Source organism: Triticum dicoccoides, chromosome 6A (genome assembly GCF_002162155.2).
Source record: "Triticum dicoccoides isolate Atlit2015 ecotype Zavitan chromosome 6A, WEW_v2.0, whole genome shotgun sequence".
Lineage (NCBI taxonomy): Eukaryota > Viridiplantae > Streptophyta > Magnoliopsida > Poales > Poaceae > Triticum > Triticum dicoccoides.
In genome coordinates, this window is record NC_041390.1 from 624,640,134 (window position 1) to 624,661,526 (window position 21,393).

Consider the following 21,393-nt stretch of genomic DNA (forward strand, 5'->3'; position numbering starts at 1 on the left):
TTTTTTTTTTTGGCTACACAAAGTGTGCTTCTGAAATAGGGTGCGACCACATGTTGACACACTCATATATTCATATGCGAGTTGCAATGTGATATAACAATAGCCCAATTAGAATATATTACTACAATAGTGAGAAGTATCAAAATAGCTGTTCAGTTTGTTGACTAATATCATGTGATATGTCTTGTTTGTTGCTAATTTTCCAACTCCCTTTGAGCATAAGTATATCATATAAAAGGGAATCAACTCAAGCAATCAGCGCTTTTGGTGTTCACTTTGCAAACTAAATATCAAAGAATTGTGGCAATCAGCAAATTAAGATTAAAAAAATCTACTCAAACAATTACGCCTGATCTATAAGGATGTCACAGCCTGGAAAAGCAGTTGCTTACACCATTCAAATATTCAGATATGTGAGTTGCCTGAAATTCAGATCATAACAAAGATAAGTTGATAACCTTCTCAATCGGACACACAATGCTCTCTTTCAAGAAGACACGTATTAATCCCCATAAATGCATATTTTATGCTGACACACCACCAATGTCAAGAAGAACTCGAGATTAGACCAGGACTCACTGTCAACTAGAAGTGTCTGGCTCTTTGAAAGCTGGTGCTCCCTGTCAACTAAAAGCGTATCCGTCTCCGCAAGCTGCCGGTCCTTGCCAAGGCTGGCATAAAAGAATCAACGACAACAACAAAAAGAAGAGGAACCAATGTCTCAACCATCATTCCCCACAAAATAAAAGCGAGCCAAAATCAGCACACACATAACATAAGCATTCGATCTTACAGCTCGTCGCGGAGCAGGTTGTTGTCGTCCCGGAGGTTCTGGACCTCGCTTTCCATCTCCTTCAGGACTGCATCATCCAAATCACAAAATGTAAAAAAAATAAAATAAAAAAAAAATAAACATCTCTGGCCGAGAAGGATGGAATTTGCTCAGCTTTACCTTGGCACGTCTCCTTGATAGCAGGCTCCTGCTCCTGCTCCGTCCCATCGTCCAGACGCTTCCTCTTTTGTGTGCAACGACGTGGTGGCGCAAAAGGGGAGAAAAATGAGGCGAAGAGAGTGGAGAGACGGGCAGGGTACAGAAGTGGGGAAAGGGTTAGGCAACAGTACCTTGAGGTCGGACTTATTTCGGTTCTCCATCTGCACGGGGATTGGGGATCGGGGAGACGAAACCCTAGCTGCAGCGGAGGAGGAAGAAGAGCTGGGAGCGGGAGCGAGGTTCGGGTGCAGCGCGAGAGAAGGAGGGCGCCGCGCCGCCGGTGACAGCGCGAGGGAAGGAGGGCGCGGTGCGAGGGGTGAGGGAGAGGCCGATCTGGATCGGGGACAGAGAGAGGGAGGCGGCGGAAGGAAGGAAGGAAGGGAGGAGAGGTGCGAGAGAGGTAGGGTTTGGTGCGGTGTTTTTTTTTTCCTTTTCTTTGCATGGACGGATGGATGGACGTTGGATTGCTAGCAATGGATGGTAGGATGTCTGCCATCTCATCGATCCGTGCCACAAACGGTTCCACCAATCACAATGTAGTACACACTTTGACGATTTTATAATCATCTAAATTGGTCGTGATCGATTAAATAATAAGCTAAATCATGTCATCTATTTTATAACATCATAGAATTAGAAGAAAAATAAGAACAATAGCATCGTGTCACAAGTGAGACTTGTTTTTGAGAAAAATAACAAACTTGGAATAATACAAATATCTTTAAAATTTGATTTCAAAAATGAGTTTTATTTGTAAAAAAAACATTTTCTACCTTTGGAGTGTCGAAAATGGTATATATTTTTTGAAGCACCTACCAATATTTGTTGCAAAATGGCATCAGTCTATTTTTCAATAATATTAGATCATATTTTAGGTGACCATCTGAAACCTCCCCTACTACATGAGCGAGTAGCTGACCATCTGATGTGGCATGCAGCTCCTCCTCATCTAGATGAGAGCTAAAAGATTTGCTAGAAACTCGTGAAGTGACCTTTAATCGATCATATTCCAAATGTCTCAATGCGTTTGCGGAAACAGAAATATCATTCTCATTAGTTCCTAGACTAACACCCACATTATTCAACTTAGCAACGATGGATGTAGTAGAAAAAGATAAAAACGATTTGGATGATGACAAGGTACTTTGGTTGTCGAGGTTCTGTACAGCTTTACGCCGCATAGCCTTGGCCAAAGAGTTTCGTCAGTGTTCGTCGTTCCATCGTCAGCCACCGCATGGCGGGCACTGCGACGTGTGGGTGTCACCCCTGATGAAGAAAGTCGTGTAGGAACATCCGCCAGAGGAGGGGATGAGGGTGTAGTAGCAACCCCCTCCCCGGCAGTCACAACCAACGGTACACTCAACGCCACCGCCGAAGATGGCGTGTCTGGAGGCGGGACCACGGGTGGTGCGTGCATGGGTGAGACGTACACGTTTGGCTTCATCTAAAATTGTTGAGCAGCCGCGGACGCGTCCGGCTCCGATGGAGATCGAATAACAGTCAAATGTGCAGTACTGCATGGCTGCACACCTGAGGACAGCCCTTTGTTTCCCAGCACACTCGAAACATGCATGCACAGCTCCAACTAAGATGCGTGCTGGGTTGGCCCTACCCGAGCCGCTGGATGCCAAGGGCGGCGCTAGGGGTATGCTTGGGTCTTCATGTGAATACCCATGATTTTTACAAAATAGTGTTGATTTTGGCAAAACAGTGACAATTTTCGAAAAACAACAATGATTTTGGCAAAATGAATACACATGAATACCCGGTTGCAAATTTCTGAAGCCGCCACTGCTGGATGCCCGCTAAATAAAGGCACTACAGGGCACCCCGCTAAAACTCCGGCTGCTTGCACCGGCTTGGAGACAGCCGGTTGCGACGGCGCCATCCGTGTCGGCGGCGGGGGCTGCAGCGCCACCTCAGCAGATGGAGAGTCCGGGCATCCCGCCGAGCCGCCGGTGACCTGCACCAACTGGAGGGCAGCGGGTGATGACGTTACAGTCCGAGAAGGCGACGACGGCTGCGACACAACCACAGCCCGTGGCGTAGAAGGCGAGGCAGACTCCTGCACTAAAATCACTGAACCATGTCCTGTCACACCTCCAGAGCCCACACTCGACAGTACACGTCGTTGAACTTGAGTCTCATGAATTTTATTCGCCGGAGCAGAACTAGAAGATGGGTAGTTGGAAGGGTTCCCGGTGTGCTCCGAGGTGTCCATCACATCGCCCTTCTCCTTGGTGCCGCTCTCATTGTCAGCATCATCACCCTTGCGCCTCCAAATAAATGGGACAAAGTCAGGGTCCGAAATGTATCCAGCCGGCTCCTTCCTGAACGTGAATGCGTAGCCCTTGAGCTTAACCAGCACATCTGTTGCAACAAAAAGCCCCGCGTCATCCTTGTCCTTCGACAAAATCTGAGAGTTGGTCATAGCCATGAGAATCCGAACTACACCCCGGCGTCGCAGGCTAATGAGATCCACATCTAAGGTCTTGCCCATCAAAGTACCAACGGCCCATAGACCCCAAAAATGACGCACCGTATGAGGAACACCCTCGACATGGAGCCAAATCTGTTGAAGCTCGAGCTTATGTGGGACCTCCTGCGACCTCCATGCGGTGACAGTCATCTGGGCATTAACCGACGGCACGTTCATCTGAATTCCGTCAACCCTGTCCAAGTCCTCGAAAGAAGGAAAGCTAACGAGGTAAGCATCGGACCCGTGTTGAATAGCCTCCCACTTCCACTGATCATGTACCGGACATCTCCTAGCAATCTGACTCTCGACAACGCTCGCCGGTACCATCAAACCACTCACATGAACACGGGCGATCGGTGTCTGTGTCGGTGCCAAATGATCCTTCACCACACTATGTGGCAGCAGGGCAAAGTAAGTCTCCTCTACACCAACTCCCGGGACAAAATCATTGGGCTTGGGGAGTTTCAGAACCGGGCACTGCAACATTGGATAAGCGATTTTGCCACAAATATAACAGTAATGCTGCACTGTGCAATCCTTTGCGGCATGCGTATACACCGCACACTTCCAGCGTCGGACCCCTTTCATAGCCTTGTTCTTAGGCACTGTAGGATTCACTTGCACATTAGACACGGGAACTCCCAGAGAAGGGACATCGATAGTAGTAGGCCCCTGTGGCACCTGAGTGTTCTGCTGCTGCACAAATTGCTGATATTGCCCCTGCTGAAAAGACTGCACATGTTGTTGTTGTATAGGTTGATGCGGTATATGTTGTTGAACCTGCATGTGCTGAGCCGGTGGGTGAAAACCATGTTGCAAAGCTCCCCCAGCAAACTGTTGTTGATGCGGCTTCTTCTTCTTCTTCTTACGTTTCTGGATTGGTTGTGCCACAATCCCTCCTGGATGGAACTTTGAAGGAACTAACATCCCGGCCGGCGAAGTCCTATACGTAGAGCCTGGCGCACCGGCGACGGATGGACCGTATGGCGGGGCGTAATGCCTGGCCTGGCCATAGCTAGGGGGTTGGTTCCCACCGTAGTTGTAGACCGGTGCCGGTCCTCGCTGAAGAAGAGGTGGACTGGAGAAGCCCGGCGTCTGAGCCGGAGGGCGCGAGTGTTGGAAATATGCCCTAGAGGCAATAATAAAAGCATTATTATTATATTTCCTTGTTCATGATAATTGTCTTTATTCATGCTATAATTGTGTTATCCGGAAATCGTAATACATGTGTGAATAATAGACACCAACATGTCCCTAGTAAGCCTCTAGTTGACTAGCTTGTTGATCAACAGATAGTCATGGTTTCCTGACTATGGACATTGGATGTCATTGATAACGAGATCACATCATTAGGAGAATGATGTGATGGACAAGACCCAATCCTAAACATAGCACAAGATCGTATAGTTCGTTTGCTATAGTTTTCCAATGTCAAGTTTCTTTTCCTTAGACCATGAGATCGTGTAACTCCCGGATATTGTAGGAGTGCTTTGGGTGTACCAAACATCACAACGTAACTGGGTGACTATAAGAGTATACTACGGGTATCTCCGAAAATGTCTGTTGGGTTGACACGGATCAAGACTGGGATTTGTCACTCCGTATGACGGAGAGGTATCACTGGGCCCACTCGGTAATGCATCATCATTATGAGCTCAAAGTGACCAAGTGTCTGGTCACAAGATCATGCATTACGGTACGAGTAAAGTGACTTGTCGGTAACGAGATTGAACGAGGTATTGGGATACCGACGATCGAATCCTGGGCAAGTAACATACCGATTGACGAAGGGAATTTTATACGGGGTTGCTTGAATCCTCGACATCGTGGTTCATCCGATGAGATCATCGAGGAGCATGTGGGAGCCAACATGGGTATCCAGATCCCGCTTTTGGTTATTGACCGGACAGCAATCTCGGTCATGTCTACATGTCTCCCGAACCCGTAGGGTCTACACACTTAAGGTTCGGTGACGCTAGGGTTGTAGGGATATGTATATGCAGTAACCCAAATGTTGTTCGGAGTCCCGGATGAGATCTCGGACGTCACGAGGAGTTTCGGAATGGTCCGGAGGTAAAGAATTATATATAGGAAGTGCTATTTCGGCCATCGGGACAAGTTTCGGGGTCACCGGTATTGTACCGGGACAACCGGAAGGGTCCCGGGGGTCCACCGGGTGGGGCCACCTATCCCGGAGGGCCCCATGGGCTGAAGTGGGAAGGGATCCAGCCCAAAGTGGGCCGGGGCGCCACTTCCCCCTAGGGCCCATGCGCCTAGGGTGGGGAAACCCTAAAGGGGGCGCCCCCTTGCTTGGGAGGGCAAGCCCCCCACCCCTTGGCCGCCGCCCCCCTAGGAGATTGCATCTCCTAGGGCCGCCGCCCCCCCTAGAACCCCTATATATAGTGGGGGGAGAGAGGGCCTCTTACCTTTGCCTTTGGTGCCTCCCTCTCCCTCTCCAACACCTCCTCCTCCTCCATAGAGCTTAGCGAAGCCCTGCCGGAGTACTGCAGCTCCATCACCACCACGCCGTCGTGCTGCTGCTGGAGCCATCTTCCTCAACCTCTCCTTCCCCTTGCTGGATCAAGAAGAAGGAGACGTCACGCTGACCGTACGTGTGTTGAACGCGGAGGTGCCGTCCGTTCGGCGCTAGGATCTTCGGTGATTTGGATCACGTCGAGTACGACTTCCTCATCCCCATTCTTTGAACGCTTCCACGCGTGATCTACAAAGGTATGTAGATGCAATCCAATCACTCTTTGCTAGATGAAATCATAGATGGATCTTGGTGAAACCGTAGGAAAAAATTTGTTTTCTACAACGTTCCCCAACAGTGGCATCATGAGCTAGGTCTATGCGTAGTTCTCTTTGCACGAGTAGAACACAATTTGTTGTGGGCGTTGATGTTGTCAACTTTCTTGCCGCTACTAGTCTTATCTTGCCTCAACGGTATTGTGGGATGAAGCGGCCCGGACCAACCTTACACGTATGCTTACGTGAGACCGGTTCCACCGACTAACATGCACTAGTTGCATAAGGTGGCTAGCGGGTGTCTGTCTCTCCCACTTTAGTTGGAGCGGATTCGATGAAAAGGGTCCTTATGAAGGGTAAATAGAAGTTGAAAAATCACGTTGTGGCTTTCACGTAGGTAAGAAAACGTTCTTGCTAGAACCCTATTGCAGCCACGTAAAACTTGCAACAACAATTAGAGGACGTCTAACTTGTTTTTGCAGCAAGTGTTCTGTGATGTGATATGGCCAAAGTTGTGATGAATGATGAATGATATATATATATGTGATGTATGAGATCATGTTCTTGTAATAGGAAATCACGACTTGCATGTCGATGAGTATGACAACCAGCAGGAGCCATAGGAGTTGTATTTTTTTTGTATGACCTGCGTGTCATTGAGAAACGCCATGTAAATTACTTTACTTTATTGCTAAACGCGTTAGCCATAGTAGTAGAAGTAATAGTTGGCGAGCAACTTCATGGAGACACGATGATGGAGATCATGATGATGGAGATCATGGTGTCATGCCGGTGACAAGATGATCATGGAGCCCCAAGATGGAGATCAAAGGAGCTATGTGATATTGGCCATATCATGTCACTTTTATTATTTGATTGCATGTGATGTTTATCATGTTTTTGCATCTTGTTTACTTAGAACGACGGTAGTAAATAAGATGATCCCTCATAATAATTTCAAGAAAGTGTTCCCCCTAACTGTGCACCGTTGCGATAGTTCGTTGTTTCGAAGCACCACGTGATGATCGGGTGTGATAGATTCTAACGTTCACATACAACGGGTGTAAGACAGATTTACACATGCAAACACTTAGGTTGACTTGACGATCCTAGCATGTACAGACATGGCCTTGGAACACAGAAGACCGAAAGGTCGAGCATGAGTCATATAGAAGATACGATCAACATGAAGATGTTCATCGATGTTGACTAGTCTGTCTCACGTGATGATCGGACACGGCCTAGTTAACTCGGATCATGTTATACTTAGATGACAGGAGGGATGTCTATCTAAGTGGGAGTTCATTAAATAATTTGATTAGATGAACTTAATTATCATGAACTTAGTCTAAAATATTTACAATATGTCTTGTAGATCAAATGGCCAGCATAGTCCTCAACTTCAACGCGTTCCTAGAGAAAACCAAGCTAAAAGACGATGGCAGCAACTACATGGACTGGGTCCGGAACCTGAGGATCATCCTCATAGCTGCCAAGAAAGATTATGTCCTACAAGCACCGCTGGGTGACGCACATGTTCTCCCTACAGAACAAGACGTTATGAACGCTTGGCAGGCACGTACCGATGACTACTCCCTCGTTCAGTGCGGCATGCTTTACAGCTTAGAGCCGGGACTCCAAAAACGTTTTGAGAGACACGGAGCATATGAGATGTTCGAAGAGCTGAAAATGGTTTTCCAAGCTCATGCCCGGGTCGAGAGATATCAAGTCTCCGACAAGTTCTTCAGCTGTAAGATGGAGGAAAACAGTTCTGTCAGTGAGCACATATTCACTATGTCTGGGTTGCATAACCGCTTGACTCAGCTGGGAGTTAATCTCCCGGATGACGCGGTCATTGACAGAATCCTTCAGTCGCTTCCACCGAGCTACAAGAGCTTTGTGATGAACTTCAATATGCAGGGGATGGAAAAGACCATTCCTGAAGTATTTGCTATGCTGAAATCAGCAGAGGTAGAAGTCAAAAAGGAGCATCAAGTGTTGATGGTGAATAAAACCACTAAGTTCAAAAGGGGCAAGGGTAAGAAGAACTTCAAGAAGGACGGCAAGGGAGTTGCCGCGCCCGGCAAGCAAGCTGCCGGGAAGAAGCCAAAGAATGGACCCAAGCCCGAGACTGAGTGTTTTTATTGCAAGGGAAGTGGTCACTGGAAGCGGAACTGCCCCAAATACTTAGCGGACAAGAAGGCCGGCATCACAAAAGGTATATGTGATATACATGTAATTGATGTGTACCTTACCAGTACTCGTAGTAGCTCTTGGGTATTTGATACCGGTGTAGTTGCTCACATTTGTAACTCAAAGCAGGAGCTGCGGAATAAGCGGAGACTGGCGAAGGACGAGGTGACGATGCGCGTCGGGAATGGTTCCAAGGTTGATGTGATCACCGTCGGCACGCTACCTCTACATTTACCTACGGGATTAGTTTTAAACCTCAATAATTGTTATTTAGTGCCAGCTTTGAGCATGAACATTGTATCGGGATCTCGTTTAATACGAGATGGCTACTCATTTAAATCCGAGAATAATGGTTGTTCTATTTATATGAGAGATATGTTTTATGGTCATGCTCCGATGGTGAATGGTTTATTCTTAATGAATCTCGAGCGTAATACTACACATATTCATAGTGTGAATACCAAAAGATGTAAGATTGATAATGATAGTCCCACATACTTGTGGCACTGCCGCCTTGGTCACATAGGTGTCAAACGCATGAAGAAGCTCCATGCAGATGGACTTTTAGAGTCTCTTGATTACGAATCATTTGACACGTGCGAACCATGCCTCATGGGTAAAATGACCAAGACTCCGTTCTCGGGAACAATGGAGCGAGCAACCAACTTATTGGAAATCATACATACTGATGTGTGCGGTCCAATGAGTGTTGAGGCTCGCGGTGGCTATCGTTATGTTCTCACCCTCACTGATGACTTGAGTAGATATGGGTATATCTATTTAATGAAACACAAGTCTGAGACCTTTGAAAAGTTCAAGGAATTTCAGAGTGAGGTTGAAAATCAACGTGACAGGAAAATCAAGTTCCTACAATCAGATCGTGGAGGAGAATACTTGAGTCACGAATTTGGCACACACTTAAGAAAATGTGGAATAGTTTCACAACTCACGCCGCCTGGAACACCTCAGCGTAATGGTGTGTCCGAATGTCGTAATCGCACTCTATTAGATATGGTGCGATCTATGATGTCTCTTACCGATTTACCGCTATCTTTTTGGGGCTATGCTTTAGAGACTGCCGCATTCACTTTAAATAGGGCTCCGACGAAATCCGTTGAGACGACACCGTATGAATTATGGTTTGGTAAGAAACCTAAGCTGTCGTTTCTAAAAGTTTGGGGATGCGATGCTTATGTCAAGAAACTTCAACCTGAAAAGCTCGAACCCAAGTCGGAAAAATGCGTCTTCATAGGATACCCTAAAGAAACTATTGGGTATACCTTCTACCTCAGATCCGAAGGCAAGATCTTCGTTGCCAAGAATGGATCCTTTCTAGAGAAAGAGTTTCTCTCGAAAGAAGTAAGTGGGAGGAAAGTAGAACTTGATGAAGTATTACCTCTTGAACCGGAAAACGGCGCAACTCAAGAAAATGTTCTTGAGGTGTCTGCACCGACTAGAGAAGAAGTTAATGATGATGATCATGAAACTTCAGATCAAGTTGCTACTGAAATTCGTAGGTCCACAAGGACACGTTCCGCACCAGAGTGGTACGGCAACCCTGTCTTGGAAATCATGTTGTTAGACAACGGTGAACCTTCGAACTATGAAGAAGCGATGGCGGGCCCAGATTCCGACAAATGGCTGGAAGCCATGAAATCCGAGATAGGATCCATGTATGAAAACGAAGTATGGACTTTGACTGACTTGCCCGTTGAGCGGCGAGCCATAGAAAATAAATGGATTTTTAAGAAGAAGACAGACGCGGATGGTAATGTGACCATCTATAAAGCTCAGCTTGTCGCTAAGGGTTATCGACAAGTTCAAGGGGTTGACTACGATGAGACTTTCTCACCGGTAGCGAAGCTCAAGTCCGTCCGAATCATGTTAGCAATTGCCGCATTCTACGATTATGAGATATGGCAAATGGACGTCAAAACGGCATTCCTTAATGGTTTCCTTAAGGAAGAATTGTATATGATGCAGCCGGAAGGTTTTGTCGATCCTAAGAATGCTGACAAGGTGTGCAAGCTCCAACGCTCAATTTATGGGCTGGTGCAAGCATCTCGGAGTTGGAACATTCGCTTTGATGAGATGATCAAAGCGTTTGGGTTTACATAGACTTATGGAGAAGCCTGCGTTTACAAGAAAGTGAGTGGGAGTCTGTAGCATTTCTCATATTATATGTAGATGACATACTTTTGATGGGAAATGATATAGAACTCTTGGACAGCATTAAGGCCTACTTGAATAAGAGTTTTTCAATGAAGGACCTTGGAGAAGCTGCTTATATATTAGGGATCAAGATCTATAGAGATAGATCGAGACGCCTCATAGGTCTTTCACAAAGCACATACCTTGATAAGATATTGAAAAAGTTCAATATGGATCAGTCTAAGAAGGGGTTCTTACTTGTGTTACAAGGTGTGAAATTGAGCTCAACTCAATGTCCGACCACGGCAGAAGATATAGAAGAGATGAGTGTCATCCCCTATGCCTCAGCCATAGGTTCTATTATGTATGCCATGCTGTGTACCAGACCTGATGTAAACCTTGCCGTAAGTTTGGTAGGAAGGTACCAAAGTAATCCCAGCAAGGAACACTGGACAGCGGTCAAGAATATCCTGAAGTACCTGAAAAGGACTAAGGAAATGTTTCTCGTTTATGGAGGTGACGAAGAGCTCGTCGTAAAGGGTTACGTCGACGCTAGCTTCGACACAGATCTGGATGACTCTAAGTCACAAACCGGATACGTGTATATTTTGAATGGTGGGGCAGTAAGCTGGCGCAGTTGCAAGCAGAGTGTCGTGGCGGGATCTACATGTGAAGCAGAGTACATGGCAGCATCGGAGGCAGCACATGAAGCAATTTGGGTGAAGGAGTTCATCACCGACCTAGGAGTCATACCCAATGCGTCGGGGCCGATCAAGCTCTTCTGTGACAACACTGGAGCTATTGCACTTGCCAAGGAGCCCAGGTTTCACAAGAAGACAAGTCACATCAAGCGTCGCTTCAACTCCATTCATGAAAATGTTCAAGATGGAGACATAGATATTTGTAAAGTACATACGGACCTGAATGTAGCAGATCCGTTGACTAAACCTCTCCCTAGAGCAAAACATGATCAACACCAGAATTCCATGGGTGTCCGATTCATCACAATGTAACTAGATTATTGACTATAGTGCAAGTGGGAGACTGTTAGAAATATGCCCTAGAGGCAATAATAAAAGCATTATTATTATATTTCCTTGTTCATGATAATTGTCTTTATTCATGCTATAATTGTGTTATCCGGAAATCGTAATACATGTGTGAATAATAGACACCAACATGTCCCTAGTAAGCCTCTAGTTGACTAGCTTGTTGATCAACAAATAGTCATGGTTTCCTGACTATGGACATTGGATGTCATTGATAACGAGATCACATCATTAGGAGAATGATGTGATGGACAAGACGCAATCCTAAACATAGCACAAGATCGTATAGTTCGTTTGCTATAGTTTTCCAATGTCAAGTTTCTTTTCCTTAGACCATGAGATCGTGTAACTCCCGGATACTGTAGGAGTGCTTTGGGTGTACCAAACGTCACAACGTAACTGGGTGACTATAAAGGTATACTACGGGTATCTCCGAAAGTGTCTGTTGGGTTGACACGGATCAAGACTGGGATTTGTCACTCCGTATGAAGAGAGGTATCACTGGGCCCACTCGGTAATGCATCATCATTATGAGCTCAAAGTGACCAAGTGTCTGGTCACAGGATCATGCATTACGGTACGAGTAAAGTGACTTGCCGGTAACGAGATTGAACGAGGTATTGGGATACCGACGATCGAATCTCGGGCAAGTAACATACCGATTGACGAAGGGAATTGTATACGGGGTTGCTTGAATCCTCGACATCGTGGTTCATCCGATGAGATCATCGAGGAGCATGTGGGAGCCAACATGGGTATCCAGATCCCGCTGTTGGTTATTGACCGGAGAGCAATCTCGGTCATGTCTACATGTCTCCCGAACCCGTAGGGTCTACACACTTAAGGTTCGGTGACGCTAGGGTTGTAGGGATATGTATATGCAGTAACCCAAATGTTGTTCGGAGTCCCGGATGAGATCTCGGACGTCACGAGGAGTTTCGGAATGGTCCGGAGGTAAAGAATTATATATAGGAAGTGCTATTTCGGCCATCGGGACAAGTTTCGGGGTCACCGTTATTGTACCGGGACCACCGGAAGGGTCCCGGGGGTCCACCGGGTGGGGCCACCTATCCCGGAGGGCCCCATGGGCTGAAGTGGGAAGGGATCCAGCCCAAAGTGGGCTGGGCGCCACTTCCCCCTAGGGCCCATGCGCCTAGGGTGGGGGAACCCTAAAGGGGGCGCCCCCTTGCTTGGGGGGGCAAGCCCCCCACCCCTTGGCCGCCGCCCCCCCTAGGAGATTGCATCTCCTAGGGCCGCCGCGCCCCCTAGAACCCCTATATATAGTGGGGGGAGAGAGGGCCTCTTACCTTTGCCTTTGGTGCCTCCCTCTCCCTCTCCAACACCTCCTCCTCCTCCATAGAGCTTAGTGAAGCCCTGCCGGAGTACTGCAGCTCCATCACCACCACGCCGTCGTGCTGCTGCTGGAGCCATCTTCCTCAACCTCTCCTTCCCCTTGCTGGATCAAGAAGAAGGAGACGTCACGCTGACCGTACGTGTGTTGAACGCGGAGGTGCCGTCCGTTCGGCGCTAGGATCTCCGGTGATTTGGATCACGTCGAGTACGACTTCCTCATCCCCGTTCTTTGAACGCTTCCGCGCGTGATCTACAAAGGTATGTAGATGCAATCCAATCACTCTTTGCTAGATGAAATCATAGATGGATCTTGGTGAAACCGTAGGAAAATTTTTGTTTTCTGCAACGTTCCCCAACAGCGAGGGAGTGGAAGTCACCCCCATGACTGGAGCTGGATGAGGGTTCGTCCCTCCCGAGACGGAGGCACCACACACCGAAGGAGGCACGCCCGCCATGGGGCGCTGATGCGCCGCCGCGACGGGCAACCCCGGCGCCGGGAGATTGTACTGGAGCCGTATGCAGCGTCGGCGAGGGGAGTGAGATCTTGGCGGCAATGATGGAATCACGCGGGACAGCAGACGAGGACGACAGCGCTGAAGTCGAAGGCGTGGAGTTGATTCATCGCTGGTGCGTAGGGTTATTCCAGAGAGCCCACATACGTCTTCGAAGAAAAGCCCAAGAAAACTCCAGGCCTAGATTCAACGTTGCATGCATGGACCAATCCCCGAGGACGCAATTGTAGTTTGAACGTCCGTAGAAATCGGGGAGCTCCTAACCAGCGCTTTAGGCACCGGCTGGCTATACCGGCGCCCGCTAGCGACGCGTAGCAGGCCGGCCCACCAGCCGAGTCAACAAAGCAGACGTGAAGAAGAAAAAGAAAAAAAAAACAATTGTAACTGAAAATATGGGATGTCTAGGATTCGAACCCTGCAGCACATCATTAAAGGATTGACGCTTCAACCACTGCACTAGGACTTGATGATTTGACCACTGCACCGAACTAGTTTTTTTATACACTCCTAGAAAAACTGTCGTAGTTACCATTTCCTTTAGTAAAACCAATACGTATAAATTATTTTTTAGAAAGAAAAAGAAACTTTGAAAATGAGATCATCGATTTTTAGAAAATTTGATAGGTTTATCTAAGAAGTTCAATGATTTCGAAAAAAGTCCATCCATTTTGAAAAAAAGTTCATGGGTTTTGGAAAAAGAGTTCATCGGTTTTGAAAAAAGTTCATCGAATTGAAAAAATGTTCGTCGATTTTGAAAAGAGTTCATCAATTTTGAAAAGAGTTCATTGATTTTGAACAAGAGTTCATTGAATTGAAAAAGTTCATTGGTTTTGAAAAAGAGTTCATCAGTTTTGAAAAGAGTTCATCAATTTGAAAAATAGTTCATTGATTTTGAACAAGATTTTATCGATTTGAAAAAACGTTCATCGGTTTTGAAAAAGAGTTCATCGGTTTTGAAAAAAGTTGATCAATTTTAAAATAGTTCATTGATTTTGAAAAAGGAGTTCATCTATTTTGAAAAGATTTCATTGATTTTGAAAATAAGTTCATTGATTTTTTAAAACAGTTCACAAATTTGAAAAGGTTCATTGAATTTTGATAAAAAAAAGTTCACGCATTTAACAAAGAAAAATAAAAATGAAAAATGAAAAAAACCGTTCCAACAAAGGAGAAAAAGGAAAAAGGAAAAATAAAGAAGAAAACAATGAAGAAGATGTGCATGAACACATCCGATGTGGTTGGAAGGTTGGTTATTGCTGCTTACATACAACGAAGAAGTGTTGGGTTCGAGTTCCGGGAGCTCCTAACCGGCGCCTTAAGCGCCGGTTCAGGCAGCTGGCGCTCACACTCCGCACCCCATGGGCCGGCCCACCGCGCACAGTGAAGGAAAAAAAAGGTCTCGCGTAAATAACACACAAAAAGAGCAGAAACAGCGACTAGAACTCACGCTTTACGGCTACAACACGAGAACCGTTTTGCTAACCACTACAACCTGTGAACACCAGCGACTACAAGGAAAACGAGCTATTTAAGACCAACGCGTCAGCGCTATTTATTAGATTTGCGAATTATTTGAAAACAATTTGGAAAAGTTGTTTTTTTATAAAAAAGAATTCATCAGATTTTGAATTTGTTTACGAATTTTAAAAAATAGTTCATCGATTTTAAAAAAGGCTCATCGAATTTGAAAAAGAGTTCGTCGATTTTGGAAAAGTTTGTCAAATTTTGAAAAAGTTCATCAAATTTGAAAAATTGTTCATCGATTTTGAAAAAAAGTTCATCCATTTTGCAAAAATTCATTAAATTTGAAAAAAATCATAGAAATTAAAAAAAATGTATTTTTTGTTTTTTGTTCGTGATTTCAAAACGTGTTCATAGTTTTCAAATTTATTCACTTTTTCAAATTTTGTTCACAATTTTAAATTTTTCAGTGTACACGAAAAATGTTCAATGGGTACTGAAATGGTTTTTCAGTGCATATCACAAAATTGTTCAATGTGTAGTTCAAAATTGTTCAGATTATATTACAAAAATGTTCAATGTATAAAATATTTTCATCTTATATCAAAAACATGTTCAGTGTATATTTGAAAATCTCTCGTCGTATATAAATTTTTGTTCATGTTCTCAATATTTGTTCACGTTTTAAAAAGGTCATGGAATTTTATTTTTTTTAATGTATTTTTCGTTTTTTGTTCGTGATTTCAAAACGTGTTCATAGATTTCAACTTTATTCACTTTTTCAAATTTTTGTTCATCGATTTTTCAAAACGTGAAAAATGAAAAAGTCCATCGATTTTTGTTCGTGATTTCAAAACGTGATTTTTTAATGTACATCGATTTTTCTAAAAAGTTCATTGATTTAGAAACAACAATTTTGAAAAAAGTTCAACAATTTTGAAAAAATGAGAAAGAGTTCATCAAATTGAACTAAAGTTCAACGATTTTGAAAAAGAGTTCATTGGTTTAGAAAAAGAGTTCATCCATTTTGAAAAGAGTTCATCAATTTTGAAAAGAGTTCATCGCTTTTGAAAAAGAGTTCATGGATTTTGAAAAGAGTTCATTAGTTTTGAAAAAGATTCATCGATTTTGAAAAGAGTTCATCGATTTTGAAAAGAGTTCACCGATTTTGAAAAATAGTTCATCGATTTGAAATTTTTTCGTCAATTTTGAAAAAAGGATCATTGGTTTTGAAAAAGAGTTCATCCGTTTTGAAAAGAGTTCATCGATTTTGAAAATAGTTCATCGCTTTTGAAAAAATGTTCATGGATTTTGAAAAGAGTTCATCAGTTTTGAACAAGATTTCATCGATTTTGAAAAGAGTTCATCGAATTTGAAAAGAGTTCATTGATTTTGAAAAAAAAATCATTGATTTGGAAAAAAATTGATTTTGAAAAAAGTTCATTGATTTTGAAAAAGAGTTCAGTGATTTTAAAAACAGTTCATGAATTTGAAAAGGTTCATCGGATTTTGATAAAAAAAAAGGTTCACGCATTTAACAAGGAAAATGACTAAGGAAAAAGGTTCCAACATAGGAGAAAAGGGAACAGGAAAAAGGAAAAGAAGGAAAAATTAAAAAAGAAGAAGAAGAAAAGTAGAAAGAAGATGTATTAGAACACACCTGGACTGGTTGGCCTGTTGGTTAGAGTAGCTTGCTTAGAGTGAAGACGTTCTGGGTTCGATTACCACCCATGCGCATCTTTTTTTGCGGGATAAACTGAGAAAAAGGAACGTAGATGGGCCGAGCCCAAGTCAGTGCGGGGGGTATGCGCCCGTTAACGAAAACAACTAAAACGGATGCAGTGGGCGCCGTTTAGGATTTGCCTAGAAATCGCTCCTGACTGCGTCTCCGGCTCAGTTTCAGATCTCGACGATCAGCAATGTCATGCTTCCAATGCTAGTTTGATGCATTGAACTGATGCATTTTCAGCACTGTTCAAGAAGGCCCTATTAGGCGCTCGCCTAGGCGCTGGGCGTTTGCATAACACCTCGCTTTGGCCCTAGGCGCTCAAAAAAGCAGCCGGCGAGAAAGCAGCCTCTCCAGCGAGGAATCATGTTTCTCAGGCGAGAAATCAATCTCCCCGGCGAGCACCACGCGCCCAAGGCGCGTTTCCTAACTAGTGGATTACATTGCCTGCTCAACCATGCCATGCTACGGGTATTCAACTAGTTTGAATCATAAGCCGAGCTTTCTGCGACCCAGTGAGATATGGATTACATTGCCTGCTCAACCATGCCATGCACAAAACAAAGTGCTGGTAAAAATCTGACATAGTAGCCCAAGTGTGTTGTTATAACCCTTGCTGTATCTAATTCCTAGAGAGATAGAAAGTGTAGTACATAGCTATTGGTAGTATGTACTTCCTCCATCCAGTTCCGTGACAAGTAATTCGGGACGAACGAAGTAAATCTAGGAAGCCATGTGTGGAGTTTGCAATACTAGAACAAAAACTCTACAGCAAGTGATGATGCTTCTAAAGGGTTGCAGCAAGACATTATTTCAAAAAAACAATCAAGGGTTTGCGTCGGCAACATTTGACCATCTAGTCCCTTGAGCAAAGAAATATACTTTCTTTATTTGCCAAAAGTAAAATAAGATAGATCTAGACAAACTGCAAGGTACTACTACTTAGAGAGACAAAACTTAGAACAGATTTGCATCAACTTGGTCCCAAACCAGAACAAACAATCCACACACTACCTGCAATATGTTGGCCAGAATGAAACAGGAGTTCAGGCAGGCAGATTAAGCATCAATAATGTTCAGCATCGATCGGACAATTGACTTATAGGAGGAGTATAAAGGTTCTAGATGGAATAAAATATGGCGACACAGGTTACTAATAGACAGTGGTTTTTCATCAGATGGGTCATGCATGTGCTTAATTTATGTCAAGCAACCGCACTTCCTCTTGGAGTTCACTGTCGCAGCTGTAATCGCCGTAGATCCGGTCCTCCTCCAGATTATCCAAATACAAGATTGTGTAATAGCAGTGAGACATGATGTCAACACTGGTGTCTCCTTCGCCGCAGAACATCTCCTCAAACTCTCTGTCACGCCCCACGAAACTCTCCTTCGTCGGGTGCACGATGGTCCTCCCTCCAGACTCACAGTAAAGGCAACGGACTTGCTCTGCCATGCATACACATGCAACGGACTTTACTATATAGTTCTGGATCGTATAAAAACTGATGACAGAGTGCAAAGCTAAACGATAGATAGCATACCAGAGCCTGGAAGTGGCATATCAACAGGACAGCACAACACCGCCTCCTTGGAGCCAACGTTGCGACACTCGGCAAAGAAGAGCTTTGGAGTGCCAGCAACCTGAGTGGCAAGGAAGTTGATGTGGGAGCAATGGCTAATGTGTTCAAAGGGCCTCATTGGGTCCGCACGGCCACCCACGTCCTGATTGACACCGCAGATAACATGGACCTCATAGCTGGGTTGTACCTGCAAGCAATCAAGTTGTTACAGATTGTTTTGATGATGTACATCCAGCAAGTCAATCTGTGTAAAAGAGCAAGCAAATTACCTGGCTTTTCTTGTTGTACATCTCGATTGCAGACTTCACCATTCCCACCACACTGGTGTGCTGGTACCAGAAGTTGCCTATCATTCTCATTACATCTTTGTAAGCCCGCGGGCCTAACACGTTGGTGTTTTTTGTTTCTTGTGCAGGTTTGCTGTTGGTTTGGAAGTGGCCCAGAATTAATGTGCGGACCTTGGCATCTTCGTTTTGGTTGAGGAGTTCCAAGCAGCCTTTGAGCATGGAATTAGATGGTCCGAGGAAGTGGGCCTGTTCAAGAGGTTTGGGGTGGTGTGCGGCTTTGGCAGCAGCCATGTAGGCTTCTTGTTCGACACCACCATCGTGATGGCTTGGATCATCGGCCTTTTGGAGATAGGCCCCAGCCAGCTGCAGTTGTTGCATGGCTTCACCCAGCGTGAGGGTGGGGTGGCGGGTGCAAAGGAAGGAGATGAGGCCATACAGGGATCGGAGTGCGATTCGCAGCAGGGCTTTGGTGCTGATGACCTCGATGTCCATCTTTTTCTCTAGCTTTAGAGGGTAGGCTTGGGCATACCAGAGGGTATTAACAATGATGTTGGAGACAGGGTCCAGCGGTCCGTAGCAGTGGCCGGCATGGAGCAAGCTGTAGTGGTACTGGTGCGAGCCCCGCAGCTTGTCTTTGGGCAGACAGGCAAGAGCCTCCAGGTAGTATCCATGGATGGTGGTGAGAAGCAAATGCCTCAGAGTCGGCAGCAGCGGCACTTGCATCTCCGGATGGTTCAGGTTGCTGCCAGTGCGTTTAGAGGCAAGCCTCCAGGCTTCCTCCAGGACGAAAAGAGCAGGTGGTTCAGGTTGCTGAAGTAGTTCCTGGATGTCGATGAGCAGACCGGGGTCTCGGGCTGCGTAGGGTGGTGAAAGCAGGGTGTTGATCTTGCAGAGAAAAGGGGACAGTAGCTTCCACCCTAGAGCGAACTTCCGTGGGTTGGGGTGCTGGGCGGCAGCTGCAGCACATCTTAGCGCCATTCCAACGGCTGCCACGGTGGTGTCAGATAGAAACCTGAAGGTCTGTTCCATCCCTCGGTGCTTGATGATGAGGTCGGCGGCCACGAGGGGATCCAAATTAGCCTTGTTGAGATACCACTCGGCCCTGTAGTAGGTGAGGTGGGGAAAGAGGGCCACCAGAAAGGCGATGAGACCGTCGAGCGACCGCTCAAAAATGCACCGTAGTATCGGCCGTTGACGACCATGTGAGTCCTCAGCCAGCTCGGCCTTGTCTTCCTCATCCACCACCAGCAGCTTGCTTTGGGCGATTGCTTCGGCGACGACGATGTTGGAAACCGGATCTAGTAGGCCAAAGCAGAAGCCTTCGTCGACGATCTTCACCCGCTCGTAGTAGCGCCGGATCTTGGCGAGGAGCTCCTTTCTGACCCCCTGTTCCAGATCTTGGTCCGGCTTGAATTCCCCGTCCCAACTACCTAGATTATGCGGACCATAGATCCGTTCCTTGGTTATGGGGTCCTTGCAGGTGAAACTGGACAGGACTGTTTCAGTTTCAAACTCCTTTGCTGCATAAGAAAAGCAGAACAGGGTAATTAAAATTGCAGCTAAATCAACTTGGTTATCACGAAAAAGAATGAAGATAGAAATAGATTTGTTGACAATCTACAAGGTATAGGTGAATTTACAAAGGAGTGCTGTGCCTCCTAAGGTGTGCATTTTTTTTTCAAGAAACAAGTTCGATGTTATTACACTCTAGCATACCTGAACCTGATTATTAACCAGGTATAAAACAACCATGAATTACATTACCGTGTTAAGGCTATTGTATGCAAGATACTAGTAATAAAGCACTGGAAAATGCAAAAATGTTGGTAAGCACTTAATGATCATTATAACTAAACAGAATGTGGAGCATATTCTGGACCACGGTAATGACATGCAGATAAATACAACATCATCAGCTCTCCAAACACCACATTATAGAAGTAGGAAATAACATGATGCAAACAGGTTTTGTTCCCAACTGTTCACTTGCATATAAGCATACAATAACCATTTCGTCAAATACAAATTTTCAGAGATATAATTGCAAAATTGAGTAACTGATTCAAGCTAAACACAGTCAGTATCACAACCCAGTACAGTTGGCAGTTGAAAAACATCGAATGTGAATTTTCCACAACTCGCTGCACCAACACCTCACTTCTAGAACATGCACCCTGAATTTTCCAATAAATGTGGGGGGAAAATCATGGTTGTAATATGCTATAACATGTGCACTTGCTAAAAGTTGTTCAAAATTATGAAAAATTGTGTATCGTACTAAAAAAGACAGAGATGAAGGACCAATGTAGCAACTATATGCGCACAACTTTTTGTCGTACTCAAGACAGTTCACAAATGGTCATGTTTTTGCATGCCTTTTTGCAGGTGCACATTTTCTAGCATGTTGCTCATCTATGTTTTTTTTTTTTGGCTACACAAAGTGTGCTTCTGAAATAGGGTGCGACCACATGTTGACACACTCATATATTCATATGCGAGTTGCAATGTGATATAACAATAGCCCAATTAGAATATATTACTACAATAGTGAGAAGTATCAAAATAGCTGTTCAGTTTGTTGACTAATATCATGTGATATGTCTTGTTTGTTGCTAATTTTCCAACTCCCTTTGAGCATAAGTATATCATATAAAAGGGAATCAACTCAAGCAATCAGCGCTTTTGGTGTTCACTTTGCAAACTAAATATCAAAGAATTGTGGCAATCAGCAAATTAAGATTAAAAAAATCTACTCAAACAATTACGCCTGATCTATAAGGATGTCACAGCCTGGAAAAGCAGTTGCTTACACCATTCAAATATTCAGATATGTGAGTTGCCTGAAATTCAGATCATAACAAAG

The 21,393-nt window shown here is 44.9% G+C and overlaps 2 protein-coding genes across 5 annotated transcripts in view; both read right to left on the reverse strand.

Moving 5' to 3' along the window:
- The window catches only part of LOC119318634, a 37,125-nt gene that overhangs the window by 6,543 nt on the left and 9,189 nt on the right, over window positions 1-21,393 (reverse strand). Inside the window, exons 6-8 of one of the 4 annotated variants that reach the window (XM_037593214.1) lie at window positions 18,513-19,010; window positions 18,205-18,430; window positions 17,613-18,109 (exon numbers count right to left, since the gene is read on the reverse strand). In XM_037593214.1, coding sequence (XP_037449111.1) covers window positions 17,859-18,109; window positions 18,205-18,430; window positions 18,513-19,010 — 975 coding nt within the window. In that variant the 3' untranslated portion in view covers window positions 17,613-17,858. Of the gene's footprint in view, window positions 1-17,612; window positions 18,110-18,204; window positions 18,431-18,512; window positions 20,051-21,393 lie in introns of those variants that run through there. The other 3 variants (XM_037593213.1, XM_037593216.1, XM_037593215.1) reach the window with 3 other exon arrangements.
- On the reverse strand, window positions 43-1,379 carry LOC119318636. The gene is made up of 4 exons (XM_037593217.1): window positions 1,123-1,379; window positions 953-1,016; window positions 794-860; window positions 43-671 (listed from the first exon to the last, which is right to left on the reverse strand). Exons 1-4 carry the CDS (start codon window positions 1,150-1,152, stop codon window positions 503-505), a joined length of 330 nt encoding a protein of 109 aa, XP_037449114.1. The 5' UTR covers window positions 1,153-1,379; the 3' UTR covers window positions 43-502.